Source organism: Pteropus vampyrus, unplaced genomic scaffold, assembly GCF_000151845.1.
Source record: "Pteropus vampyrus isolate Shadow unplaced genomic scaffold, Pvam_2.0 Scaffold123, whole genome shotgun sequence".
Lineage (NCBI taxonomy): Eukaryota > Metazoa > Chordata > Mammalia > Chiroptera > Pteropodidae > Pteropus > Pteropus vampyrus.
This window is the reverse complement of record NW_011888904.1, coordinates 314,431-329,568: the sequence shown is the minus strand read 5'-3', so window position 1 is coordinate 329,568 and position 15,138 is coordinate 314,431. Positions and strand designations below refer to the sequence as shown.

The window sequence follows — 15,138 nt, the reverse complement described above, 5'->3', positions numbered from 1 at the left end:
AAATGTAGCAATGGTTTCTTATTCTAACGTAGCTTAGACAAAATGCAACAATATTGATTTTTCCTTCAATCTGATGAAAGGAAGGGTTTTAAATATATTAATGACTGACTATTAAGGAAACTTAAATCTTCTTGTTTAATTTCTCTATTACTTTTTGGCTCAAAGTAGCATATCAAGAAATAGTTTGAATGTACTCACGTGTGAAAACAACATGAAAAAGACTTGAGATTTTGTTTGTAGATATTTGTTTCTATCTTCAAGAAACTCAGAAGAAAATAATTTTTCTAGTGGAAAATAAAATCATCAGGTAGAATGGTCAACCAAAAACAGGGAAGTTACCCTCAGATACTGTCCTCCTACTTTCAAGCTACCGTCCAGGAATGCAGGAAGAGTTCAGATTCATGGTGATTTTTTTTTTTTTTCCCCCTTCCTTTCAGTGAGGCGGGGCTCAAGATTTAGTCTGGAATTCAGGTGCCTATTAATGACTGCTCTGTGGCTGCTAGACCAAGAGAACGAACAGCTGCCCTGCTCATTGATTCAAACAACACCGGGGACAGAGCTTGTGCTACGGGATGGAAATCAATGTGTATCCCTTCAGGGAGCTGTGCTTTCAAGGACCTCATGTAAGTAACTTTGTGATTCGTAGAGCTTTATTACTGAAATTGCAATCAGAAACAAAAGGGTAAGTTACAAGGAGAAAGAGGAGAGCTTTGGTTTTAAATCTATCATATCCATTATTTATTTTTAGTGTCTTATTTTTTAAATGTTCACTCATATTAGTCATTCTATGGTTGCTGTTTCTCAGTTACTGTGCTGAAGCTCATGGTCTCTTAGCATGTCTAAACTGAAAACGAACTCTTTCCTTCAGATTACTCATGCTTTCATTCGATAAAGCAGATTTGCTTTTGCTTTTTAAAATCTTCTACTTCATAAATGTAGTTTATTTCCAAAAGTGCGAAGGTTGCTGCAACTATATTTACTTTTTTCTTTTGTTTTTGAGGCATGTTAAATAGAGCTGTGGGACTTGAATTCCTGTTCTCCTAGTTATTTAACTATTGATGAATCACATTGGGGAGGGGGTTGCACTTACTCTGAGTTATTTAGTATCTAAGACAAATAAAATGGATATTGCCATGTTTATCAATATATCAATATCAATTTATAATATCAATATCAATTTATAATATAGTGTGCTATATTATAAAGTGGTTTATTTAACCTAAAAATTTTATTGAGGTGTGTGGAAATCCAGATATTTTCGGAAATTATCATCACATTTTAATTTGATGATTTAAAAATATATATGCTATTTAAAGATTGTTTATAGTTAAGGAATGGCTTATAAGCACTTTTCAAACAAATGATGTCATTTTTACAATTATTTTCAGTACGATCTACTTCTAGCTGTACCAGCAATCCTAAGTTCAATTTGCCTTCTTCAATGAGAATTTATTATTTTTGTTCTTTAGTAGCACTTACATTTACATTTAATTTCAAAGTCAGAGCTTCTTAGTTTTTTTTTTTTTCCTCGTGTCTTCGGTGAAATCTAAGACATGATTGTTTCTAGTTACTAAGGTTATAGTTGCTCTCACTCCCATTACTCATGTGACTGCTTTTTTTAAAATGAGCCTTGAAATTACCATTTCATCCATCTGCCTATGTTCGATGGTTCTGTGGCTGCATCAACTTGGAAGAACTCTGTGTGGCCTATAAGTTATGTTCCCAGGTACTCTCCCACTGAATAATACAACCATATTTTCCAATATTCCTCCATAAAACTTTTCTCCTATCGGGCTAGTCTTCTCTATATGCTATTCTCCCTTCTTATTATCTTCAATTCCACCAAGTTTTCTTCTAGGAAAATGCTCATTTAAGATGCAAAATTTATAGGATTTCATGACAGACTGAATTCGAGAGATAAAGGAGAAGTCAAGGATGCCTTAGGTTACCGGGTGGCCAGTACTACCATTCACTGAGACGTAGAATGGAGAAAGCCCAAGTTTACAGAAAGGAAGAAAATTTCATTTTGTCAAGCTGATTTGAAGTGCCTGTGGAACACATCCAAAATAAAAATATCCTAAAAGGAGTTGGGTGTTTGGGATTGGACCGGAAAGACTGGGCTAGAGATTCGGATTTAGAAATAATTTTCAATGGTTGTTTGTTAAGCCATGCAAGTGGGTGAGGTCCCACTAGATGTGTTCTAAAATAAGATGAAAGGAAGACTAAATAGGGAATCCTAGGAAACATTCATTTTAAGTAGGGGTTTGAGGAAGAGATTGGAGGTAGGCAGAAAATCAGGAGATGTCACAGAAACCCAAAAAGAATAAAGTTTCAAGAATGAGGCAGTGACCAAAAGTATAAAGAAAGTGTTAAGAGAAAAGAAGCTGGAGGGCAGAAAAGACTGGGCAGTTGGAAAAAAATAAGTTGAAAAAGAGAAAACATGGCCAGGAAAGCACCACAGAAGTTTTAACACGAAGCACAATAAACTGAAGTCTTTGGGTTTCTACGGAACTTTATACTCTATAAAATTAAAGTTAATAATGTCTAAGAGTCTAATTGTCTAAGATTTAGATAACTGCTATATGCAAAATATTACACAAAGGGCTCTGAACTGGCCAAGAACAAAAGTATAACAGACTGGGAGTCAGAGGCCTTAGAAAAATCTGGTGAAACAGGTAGGACAAGAAATGTAATTGGGTGCTTTGGGCTAGGAGTAGCAGTGTATTTCAAAAAAGATATAACTTTTGGGAAGGTGAGTTTTATACCTTTTCACAAATCTGTATCTCCAACTCATATCTTTCTCCAGGTCCTCAATCTCATGAAAATGTCCTTTAGGTACTGCAGATATCCTAATCAGAGCTCATTATCTTCCCACTTCCTCCAGCCCATCCCCACACCTGCTTCTCCTCTATCTCAGATAAGAGCATTGCCTATCACCCAGTTTCTTGAAGTAGAAACATCAATCATTCTCTTTCATCATCAACCCTTCACTTTCATCTCTGTCTTCAAGTTCTGTCAATTTTTTTCTCCACATTCTTTTGATTCTCCACATTCTCTTGCTCTTAATTCCCACTATCTCCATCCTACTTCAGGTCCTGAAATTTTATTTCGAACTGGTCTCCCTTCTTCTAGTCCTTCCTCCTCTTCCCAATCCATCTTCCACAATTCTAATTAAGCAAATTTGATCAAGTCAGTCCCTTGATTTAAAAATCTCCCAATTCTAGAGAAGAGAAAGAACGTCTGACCTCCTTAGCATGATGTCATTCAGGGTCCTCACTGACCTGGCCTTACTTCACATCTTAGCTGCATCTCCAGTTACTTTCTGCCTTCGCATATCTCTTATAATACCACTAAGTTTCTCCTTGTTCTTCAACTTGCCATGCTCTTTTACACTCAATCCACTATAAAGACTGAGCAATACTGTTGTACTATTAAGATCGTAAACTTGGGTACTGAAGGAGGGTAGATGGGAGAAGTTGAATACAAGTGACTTGGACTCATCAGAGGGAAAAGAATCGGGATGGCAATGACTCTTTGGTAAGACATGTGATCTCCCCATTTGACTCGATGCTTATTAGACTGTATTTCTTAAAAACTCATGACTCAAGGACATATCAGGGAGACAAGTGTACCTAACAGAGCTAAGTTCAAGGAATGTACAATCTGATAAGAGAAATAGGACATGTAGAGTGAGGTAACTGATGCGATTGACTTTTTCAAGTTCCTAATAAAACATCAGATGGATTGCTGATGGTAATCAGTAATAAGTATGAAATGAATAGTCAAGGCAAGTGCTACAGGAACTCAGAGGAGGAAGAGATTATTTTGAGATAGGATTCAGATTAGGTTTCACAACAGAGATAGGGCTTGAAGCCTGAATCGGGTGCAAGTAGAAGGAGGAAAAGCCTTCTAATTGTGGGGAATGACACAACAGAGGCAGAGAGAGAGCTGTTCAGGGCCTATGGACTTGGGTAGGGGAAAGTGTTGGTAAGGATGAGAAGAGGTCGGGGTAGGATTGTTGGGGACCTATAATGCCGAAGTTGATACCCTGGGCATACTTTCCCTAGCAGGGAGTGGGAGCCACTGAAGTTTTCCTTAAGCAAAGGAGCAACTTAATGAAAGCAGTCTTTTAAGGAGACTAATCAGGCAGAAGTGTGCAGGACAAATTAAAGAAGCAAGGGACTGCAGGCTGGAAGAGCAAGTAGAAACACAGTAATCTAGGTCAAAGTAAATCTTGAGTTTAGGTATGTAAAATCATTAAAATATAGGCATCTCAGAATTATGGAAATAAGAGGATGAAGATCTGAATGAACTAAGGTGGTGATGGTAGGAATGGGGAGGGAAGAGGAAATAAAAAAATCCATTTTGAAGAATTTGAGGTATTGGATGTTAAAAGTCACAGAGAGAGAAGATTAAAATATGACTTCATGATTTTTAGTCTAAATTTTTTTTTTGTCAGGTTGATACCATGAAGAGAAATGGGGAAGTCAAGAAGAGAAAAAACAAACTAAATTTTACATATTGAGTTTAAGATGAGGAAATATCTAGCAGTCAATTGAAGATATGGGCCTAGAACTAAGAAGATCAGGCTAGAGTTTACATGTAAGGAATTATCTACACAGAAGTCAAAGTGGAAGACTTGAGAGGGAATGGACTTCTGAAAGATAGAGGATACAGAAGACCAGAGGCAGAAGTGTCATTATAATGCAGTGGCCACATTTAGGGACAGGAAGCACGGTAGGGAAGAAAAACAGAAATGATTCGAAGGGTTGAATTAATTCACTCCAGAGGAGAAGAGTGAAAGACATGTTCCTGCTTTGAATTTATGGCTATTAATTATGTATACTTGGATGTGTCTTAAGCATTCACACAAGTGTGAAGAAGCCCAATTCGGTACTCCAAAGGAATACTATGTGGGACCCCACCTTTCATCCTTAGCTGCATGCTGACTGCTAAATGAGGACTGTTCCTTAGCTCTAGGAGTTTTAGACTAGTACCATGGTTGGTTCCCCAGCCTATGTGAGAAAGCATGAAATTTTCCCAAAGGCTTGTTGCTGGTACTGAGTGCTGTTGATCTTAGCCTGATTCTTTGAAGTCCAAAAGAACATACTTTCCACATAACTCTGCATGAGTTTATTTTAGAACAAATTTTGTGGATCCAACTTTTTACAACAAAGTTAAAGGCAAACTAGTTTTTAACACTTTTCCAGTTCTTCTAGAATAGCTATGCCAATTAAATTTTGTGAACTCCTTTAGTCGAGGATGATTGAGCACTCTCTGGTTAACCTCATTTCCTTAGCAGACAGCTAAGGAATAAAAATTGTTTATCAGTTTAAAATACAGTACTTGCAAAGACCATAAAATACATTTAAAAATCCCAATGAAGGGCAATATTTCACAAAAACAAACACACAGTCATTGTATTTATTTGTACTTCTCTTCTGTAATTGGGAAAGCTAGCAGAGGGATGGCTCACAACCACAGGTGCTCTAAAAAGCTGATTGGCTGACAGGATAAACTGATCAGTAATTGAGGATATGCATAGTGATTAATGGCACTGAAATATTAATTTCAAAAAGGCTTCTCTTCTTGTTATGAGTATCTTAATGAGTACATTTGTAAGCATATTTTTCAATCTCATGCTCTCGCAAACCTGAAGTTGACCCATACAATTTAGGACGTTACTGAATTGTTTTCAGCTAATGTAAACTTAATCTTTATGTGCTTTGCCTAAGGGGAAAAGAATTGTTTTCCCATCTATGTAGTGTAACCTCAGAATAACAAGAGTAATTCTATCTGTTCTGGGAAAATGCCTATATGGCTTGATCTAGCTATAAACAATCTGACATGCAGTGATATCTGGTTTGTAAGATGCGTTTTACCTCTTTATATACTCAAGAGATTCTGGCAATTAAAAATGCTGTGCCCAGGTTATAGAGTGGGGTGAAGGGAACAGCTACGGGAAATATATTTATTAAACAGAAATATCCAGCTTAATATGCTGATTAATTGCTCAACATTTCCCATCTCTTGATTTCTTCATGATATTGGCTAAGGTCAGGAATGGCAAGTGCATGGCATCATCCCTCCTTCCCTTCTATCCCCCTCAAAAAAACAACATAGCAAACACCATAGTGCTCTTTCCCATTAAACTCAGCCTCAGAGTCATTTTCCACACAGTCCTCTAGGCAGGCATTACCAATCGGTTAGAGTGGGGAATCAAAATTATGGAGTTGGGGATTCTTCCTGGCTTAAGGTTTTGGTGCTAATATCTTCAGACTGTAAGAAAAAGGGTACCTTAAGAAAAAGATGATTTATTTTAGGGATAAAATATTTTAGGGATACACATGAATTGAAGTCAGAGAGTTGTTCAGGATCCAAGGCAAGTCATGGACTGGATTCTCTCCCAATGACCCACCTGTGCCACCTCTCATAGCACATCTGCGTCTGTTTTTAACATGCCCCATTTTCCAACTCACTCCAAAATGGCCAACCCTCTGTGTTCCAAAGTCTTCAGTGCTTCAGGGAACTAGGTTAATGTGCTCAGTACTGCTGTGTCTATTGCTATGCACAGCCATGGTGCTGGGCCTTTTCCTGGGTCATTGGTAGGTGGCCCCAGGGGTAAGCAGCCCTGGGGTAGGTAGCCCATGGGCACTGGTAATGTTTTCTTTCTTTATCTTAGTGGTAGTTATCCAGACGTGTTCGCTTCATGAAAATTCAGAATTCAATAATGCTGATTGAAAGTTTATTTTAAAAAATTGTGTCAAAATGACCTCATTTTCTTTTTTGAAGGCTTTATTAAACTAGTACATCCGGAGAATGTCATAGACATCATATATCTTGATTTTAAAGATGTCTTTTAAAATATCTTAAGACATTTGTGTGAGCAGTTCAGAGAGATGTGGTGGGCTTAGACAGTAGAAGAATCATGTGAATTCTTAACTCGTAGAACAACTTACCCCCAAATTGATGATCGAGATTAACCTGAATATAGGTTTCTATCATAATGTGTAAAGTCTCTGTTTACTAATAAAGAGGAAATATAGGGCAGTGGCTAAGCATGTGGGACCAAGGGCTGGGTTCTTCTGCTTAATAACTGTGTGACCATAGGCAACTTACCTTTTGTGTTTTAGTCTCCCTACCTATAAAATGGGTGTGATGGAATCTATATCTTAAGGTTGTTAGGAGTACTGAGTGAATATAAATAAAGTTTTTAGAATAGTAGGCTACTAATATGTGGGTAGAATTTATAGGAAGGCAGTGTACTTTATAATTACTAAATAAAAGAGCAAGACAAGTCCCCATTAGAAGAAATGTTCCCAAAGTGGCCAGATGAACATCTGTCAGGGATGCTGTAAAGAAGTCTACCCCTTTGATGAGAAGGCTGAATTAGATGATTTCTTAAGATATAGGATTCTTTGATAGTCTAATTATGCCCTGAATACCTGAAGTTATAATTCTGCTTATGGAATAATCTATAGAGAAATCGGATTTTATTATACTACAAAGCTATAAGTGCTTTTTTTGCAGCTTGTAGAACCCTCAAAGTCGAAGAAAACCAAACCAAATCAACAAAACTTAATGACTTGGATAGATTCTTGGTATATTAATTAACTCTGTTGAATAGCAAGAAACAGAGATCCAGAAATATAGCATTATTTATGCATAGAAAAGTGATCTCAAAAAGCCAAATAGAAAATGCCTCCTACCGCTCCTTCCTATAACTTTACCTCAAGAGAATATAGGGAAAAATTCTAAAAAGGTCATTTCATTTAAGGTTAAATGATTTCATGAATGCAGAACTACTCCACTTATATATAGAAATATAAAATTCTCAATATTAGTCAAACACAAAATCTACAAGTGGCTTAATAAGTGCACAAATTCTCAAAACTGTATTACCTATTATTAAAAGTATTTATATTTTTACTTACATTTTTTCTTAGCTATAATCTTAAGCATTATTTTAAAAACGTATTGCACTTATACATACAAAAACATGCACATATCAAGTGTACAATTTAAATTTTTACAAACTAAACACACCCATTTAATAAACACCCAGATTAAAAAGCTGAACATTAAGACTGGTTTTGAAATTAATTTTTCTTAACTTCAAGAGAAAAAAATTAATGTTCTATTCTGAGTATTTGGTGGTATGGCATGTAACTTTAAAAGCAATATGTCCACCTTGGACATCTTCTGGGACTTAATACCACTTGTGGTAGGCAAAATAATAGCTCCCCAAAGATGTCCACATCCTAATCCTCAGAACCTGTGAATGTTTCCTTATATAGCAGAATCCCGTGCAGATGTGATTAAATTAGGTTTTTGAAATGGGAGGATTATCCTGGACTACCTAAGTGGATCCTATATAATCACAGAGTCCTTTAAGTGAACAAGGGAGGCAGAGAGAGATGTGTCAAGGAAAGCAGAGGTCAAAGGGGCCACAAGGCAAGGAATGGGGGGCAGCCTCTAGAAACTGGAAAAGGTAAGAAAACAGATTCTACCATGTAGCCTAAGGAAGGCAGAGCTACTGATACCTTTTTTAAAAAACTGAAATACATTTGACATATATTTTTTTCAGGTGTACAACATAATGATTCAATATATGTATAGATTGCTAAATGATCACCACGATGTCATTAATATCCATCACCACACATAGCTATAAATTTTTGTGATACCTACACTGCCACTTTGATTTTAGCCTTGAGAAACCCATTTCAGACTTCTAACTTCCAGAACTGTAAGATAATACAATTGTGTTGTTTTAAGCAACTAAGTGTGAGTTAATTTGTTGTAGAAGCAATAGGAAACTAATAAACAATCTACAGGCATCTCAAACATAACATCTGCCGAAGTGAAACTACTTTAAATTCCCCAAACCTGGTCACTCCCCCAGCTTTTCTCATCTTGGTAAATGGCACCAATCACCCAATTGCTAATACCAGACACGTGGAAGTCATCCTTGTTTACTTCTTTTTGTCATCCCCTCATACCTAATCCATATTTAAGTTCCATCAGTTCCATTTCCAAACTAAATCTCATATCCATCCACTTCAATTGAGTTTCACTTTCACTATTTTTTAAAACAATTTTATTTCATTTTCTTTAATACAGAATATGTGTATACATTACAAAATACAAAAGGTATTATAAATAGGAATTTCGTGAAAAGTCCATCTCTTCCCAGCTCTGTCAGACGCAATACCAGTTTGTTACGGATCCTTCCAAACACTTTTCTTTTTCGCTGCCACCATTCTTGACTCCCACCCAATCCATTCTCCACACAGGCCAAAGTGATATTTAAAGAAATCTGATGGCACTTGCTTACACAAAACCCTTTAACGTCTGTCCTTTTGTGGCTGATGTGATCTTTTAGTGGCTCCGAGCTAGCTGCAGGGGAACCAACGCTTAATGAGTCTTCTGCAAATTAGAGCTTTGTCATTAATTGAAATACATCAAGAGCAAAAGTCTGGATATATTCTTACAGTAAGAACTCAATGAATTGTTAGACTGTTTAAATAGTTTCATCTGTGGTATATTATTTAATGTTTGTAAAAACGTTTTGTCATCACTGAAAGTTTGTCAATGGTGACTCAGGAAAAGATCATTAAAAAGTCATCAGTGTGAGCTCTTTCCCATCACAGCCTTGTTCCTCTCTGGACGTCCCTTGGCCAGGACTGGCTGAGGTTTCCCTGCAGGGGAGGCCTAGGCGGAGCTCATTTATAATAATCAGCTAGTATCTGACTTGCCTTGGTCGTCGTCAACATTCCTTCAGAGGCTTCCAGCAGACAGGCAGGGTTCTGGAGTGGTGTAACCAAGAGAGGGGGCTCAGTGGTGGACTGGCTACACAACGGTATTATTTTGGTCATAGCCTGTGAAGTGACTGCGTGGATAGAAGACGTAAGAAATTCCATCTTCGGTGCAAGGCCGAAACAACTACACGTGGGAGGACTCGGGTTCCCGAGCGCTCGCGTGGCCGGCGTTGGAACAGAGCAGAAGCAGAGAGGATCAGCAATGCCACGACCACGGAAGACGTTCGGCGCGCCCCGCCCTTGGCCCTCTTTGGAAACGGTTTGGGGAGGTGTGGGGCGCGGACGGGAACAGCCAATCACGGGATTTCTCTCAGGTGACGTAAGGGCGCGCTCGCCGATTCGGTGCTCGGGGCGGACGTGTAGGGGCATGCGGGGCCGGGGTCGAGCGACGAGTCATCGACCCGCGGGGCCGATTGCCGGAGCTGAGGGGGCGGGCTTGCGCCCGGCCTGCGCCCCGACTGCCTTCAGGTGCTGCCTACGGCTCGTGCCCTCGGGGCGTAGCAGCGGCGGCGGCGCAGGAGGGAGCCGCCGACGAGCGTCTGGTGAGAGCCGCACGTCAGCCGGGGTCGCGAGGATGGGGGGCGGAGGCGGGCTCGGGGAGAGCATCCTCCCGGCCTCTTAGGGCCTCCTCCTCCAGCACCCCTGGCTTCGCATCGCACCCGCCCGGGGCCTCGTCCTGTCTTCCGTGGGCCTACACTCCAGGGCCCCTCTTCGGTCCCATTATGGGCTCCACCTTGTGGCAGGTGGAGCAGGCAAGTTCAGTGTGGCTCCGGAGAGAATAACCGGGAAGTTGGAGCCGCGGTGTGTTAGAGGCTCAGCTTGACGCTGTCTCCAAAGGCAGTGCGGTCCATAAGGAAGCAGGCTGTCCTGAATGATTGTGAGTGTCCTGTTAACGGAGGCGTGCAAGAGAGAGCGGAGAGCTTACTGGGCAGGCAAGTTGCCTTGAGGTATTAAGGTGAACTAAAAGATGATTTTGAAGGTCTGCTCCCAGCTTTAATGCATTCTGAGTCTGGGCTTCCTTGCAAGTTTGATAGGTGTTTATTACCCCACCCCCAATCCTGAGCACACTTGTAAAATTGTTAGACCACTATAAAGTATTCTTTGCTTCTCCGATTGGAGGAGTGGGGTGTAACTTAGCATTACCCAACTCTAGAAGCTCTGGAAGAAGCTAAAACGAATTATCGCTCAAGAATAGGGTCCCGAATTTCAGACCACTTTCTTATAGCCCCTTCCATCTTATTCAGGGGATGGAAATCTCATCCCCTGTGCACTGACGGAAGTGTGATATACAGTAGTCCCCCCTTATCCGTGGGGGACAGGTTCCAAGACCCTCAGTAGATCCCTGAAACCAGCAGATAGTACCAAACCCTATAAATACTGTTTTCCTATGCATGCATACCTGTGATAAAGTTTAATGCCTTTTCATTTTAAGCACTTAACCATGCCCTGTGGCTGTAACTTTTGCAGTTTGAGGTGTTACAGCAAAACTAGCACGAATTTCTTTTTCCTTTTCACAATTTTACCCATAGATTTGTTCTTACCAGAGATCTTAGAAATCTCAGCATATGATTTTTTTCTTTAAGTTGGGAACCTTCACCTTTCACTTAAAGGCGGCACTTTACAGCTTCTCTTTGGCGTATGTGAATTGCCAGCATCACGACTCTTGTGTGTGCTTGGGGCTATTATTAAGTAAAATAAGAGTTGAATGCAAACAGTGTGATACCATGACAATCGATTTGATAACTTGAAAACTGAACGGGCGACCAAATGACGGGGTGCATGTAAGGCGTGAATATGCTGGACAAAGGAATGATTCATGTCCTGAGAGGCACAGTGTGAGATTTCATCACGCTACACAGAAAAGCATGCAATTTAAACTTATGCATTGTTTATTTCTGGAATTTTCCATTTAATTGTCTCAGACCAAGGGTAACTGAAACTGCAGAAAGTGAACCTCAGGTAAAGGTCAGGGGACTACTATATCACGTTCTCATGGCAAGACCAGGTACAAGGAAAGTTCTCACTTACGGATATTTATGAAATGAATAGACACAAGGCAAACACTGGGTGTGAGCAGTGTTCTGAATGCTGGGTTTGATTTTTGACTCTGGCAGTTAACTGCGATTTGGGAGCAAGAAAATTATTTTTCATGTACTTCAGTGTACCCACCTATAAAATGGCACTAATAAGATAGGGGGCTGTGAGGATGAAATGAGTTGATGCTTTCTCTTGGTGCCTGGCACCTCAGAAGTGCTTAGCAAATGTTTACTGTAAAGAAATATATATATTTATTTATGAATGCATAGTTTATCTATAGAAGGGTAGATAAGAAACTAGTGACTTAGCTTCCAGGGAGAAAAATTACATGGCTGAGAACACAGATGAGAAGACTTTTTGCTAATAGCCTTTTGTGACTTCATTTTTAAGCCATGTGAATGTACCACCTAATCAAAAAATAAGTTAAATTATTTTTTAAAAAGAATTCTCTCCTTAAAAGGCATTTTGCCATTATTTTATTTTTAAGAGTTAATTTCTTTCCTAAAAACATTTTGACTTAAGTAACTTTGTATTTCTCATTTTTATTTATATGGCTGTCTTACTCTCTATTTTGGTAGAATAACCTTTGAGTTACCTGGTAAATACTAGGAATTTTAGTATTGCCAGATGGAAAGTTTACTGTTCTTTTAAAATAAATACAAATTGACCAACCATGAACGATTTGCTTTGCCTCACCCAGCAAATTAAATATCACCAACAACTTATTCAGCCTACATTTAATGATGAGTGGGAAAAGGATTATGTACAAGAACACTTAAGACAACCATTTTTAGAAAAATATTTTGTTTCATGATTAGGTAGTGCTTAGATCTTATGAATACAGTAGGTCTTTACTGTTATTTAGTTCAAAATCATTTTGTTATAATGATGAGATGTCATAGGTACTGAATTCATTTATATCCATTAGCCCATGGTAAAATTGGTTTCATTTCGCTTCAAGTTGCAGAGTCTATCGAAGATGTCAACTGAGGACTTACTGTACAACTCCCTTGACAGAATGCTCTTTTCATTGTCTTATAAATGCTTGCCATTGGGTGGCATTAGTTTTTACTAGAGATTGAAAATTCAGAATGGGCCTAATGAGGGGCAATTTGTGTGATCACAGAAGTTCTAGCCTAAGAGAGATGAGGTACCAGCAGCAGTGGGCTACTGATGGGATTTCCACTGAGTTTCACAGTTTACCATTTACTCTTTTATTGGCATCCTTACTCAAGCTTCTTTAGATTCCTGAGTGCAAATTCTAAATATTGATACACTTCCTGAAAGATAAGCATTGAGATCAGTCCATGAAGTGAAATTTTATGTCGATCTAAGGAAGTTTTAAATGCTCTGTAAAATAAATATCTTATCTGTTGCCCCTGATTTTTACTTTTCGAATAGAACGGTGGAGGGATGGGTGGGCAGAGGATTTGAGCAGCAGTCTATATCTGTACGATAGGGCCACAGTACTCAGAGGCAGGCAGCAACTAAGAGGGGTGAAGTGAAGAGGAAAGAGATTTATTTGAAGGCATCATTGAGGCTGAATTTGAAGGATGAGGAAGAGTGCAGGCAAGAGGGAGAGGTAGTTTTAGGTATGGGTACTTGCATCTAGATTAGAGACCCATTGGTTGAACTGAAGGCACTTCAGTATGGCTTTGGCACAGGATAAGGGTAATTGCAGTTAGAGGAGAAACAATTGGAAGGATGGGCTAGGTCCAAATCAGCAGTGTCTACTTTGTCCCTAGGTGGTGTAACCTGATAATCAGATTTATGAACTTTGGAAGGATCACTCTGAAAGTTTGTGGGAGGCAGAGCAAGGCTAGAGACAGGTAAGCCACTTCAATAGCTGTTAAAATAGTTAAGATCTAAGAGGAAGGATTGGACTAGGGGATGTCCTGGTGGGAATGGAGAGAAAGAGATTTGAAAGATATTCAGGAGGTGGAATTGTTAGGGCTTTAGGAGGTAAGGGTGAGGAACAAAGGAAACAAGGACGTCAAAGCATTTAGATGAATGAAAGTTCGTAACTGAGTTAGAGAACAAAGAAGAAAGAATAGGTTTGGAAAAGAAAATGAGTTCTGTTTGGGATAGTGACTTTAAGGTGCCTATGAGACAGGAGATTCTGGTAGGCATTTGGAGTTGTCAGGTTTCACTGGCAATAGGTGCTAATGAAGCCTTGAAGGCAGGGTGGTTTTTTTTAAAAAAATTATATCTTCCTCGTCTTTCTCTTCCTCAGCACTAATCACAGTGTTTTGTATATAGGGGGTATGTGGTGTGAGGGTGAATAGATCTCATCCCTTAAAACACATGATCTTGACTCTTGGGGAGGTAATTTCCCCTCTCAAGACTTGTTTCCCTTTCTGTAAGTGATAGAATTGAACTAGATCAGTAATTCTCAAAGTTTTGCAATAGACTGGTATGTTGGGGTCAATTGTGAGGTATGGCAAGTAATTTTCAATAATAAAGAGCTGATGTTTGCTTGTTTTTTTAAATGAGAGTTGACTTATGTCACTCTTAATTGCATTCCAGTATATTAATTGTGTGAGAAAGGAGTGGAATTATAATGAGTCTGCTGGAACTTCATGACCGGATATAGCAGTGGATGTGTCATATAGGAGTGAGGGTGGAATAAGGCTAAGAATCACTATACTAAATTGTGGATAAGGACTTAGAACTGCAAAATTGTATGTTTATATGTAGGACCTATCATTCTGATCATAAATAATTTTTATTTTTGCAACTTCAGGAACTCTATTTTAAAGACGTTTCAAAAAGAAAAAAAGTCATGGAGAAGAATGGGAATAACCGAAAGCTTCGGGTTTGTGTTGCTACTTGCAACCGTGCTGATTATTCTAAACTCGCACCGATCATGTTTGGCATTAAAACGGAACCTGAGTTCTTTGAACTTGACGTGGTGGTCCTTGGCTCTCACTTGATAGATGACTATGGGTAAGATGAAAGCACTTTCTTATATTCTTCATTGCAACGTGGCGTACTGGGGGGAGCTTGGATCTGGGAACCATGTGGACCCAGCTTCAAATCCCAGTCCTACCACTTAGTTTTTATGTGGCCTTGGAGAAGTTGCTTAGCATCTCAGAACCTCAGGTTCCTCAGTTATAAAATGGAATGAAAACTCTTGTCATAGGTTATTGTGAAGAATGGAGATGGTGATATAAAGGACTCACCACAGTGATGCTGCTTAACAGAAGCTTGATAAGTGATAGCTCTTAATATTATTATTTGTTATTACATTCAGAAGAAATGCCACATATAAGTATATATG

The 15,138-nt window shown here is 39.0% G+C and overlaps 1 protein-coding gene across 1 annotated transcript in view; it reads left to right on the top strand.

Moving 5' to 3' along the window:
* The first annotated feature begins 10,387 nt into the window (after positions 1 to 10,387).
* GNE (glucosamine (UDP-N-acetyl)-2-epimerase/N-acetylmannosamine kinase) overlaps positions 10,388 to 15,138 on the top strand; it is a 31,935-nt gene continuing 27,184 nt past the window's right edge. The window contains exons 1-2 of the mRNA XM_023534228.1: positions 10,388 to 10,573; positions 14,602 to 14,804. Coding sequence (XP_023389996.1) covers positions 10,544 to 10,573; positions 14,602 to 14,804 — 233 coding nt within the window. The 5' untranslated portion in view covers positions 10,388 to 10,543. The remainder of the gene's footprint in view (positions 10,574 to 14,601; positions 14,805 to 15,138) is intronic.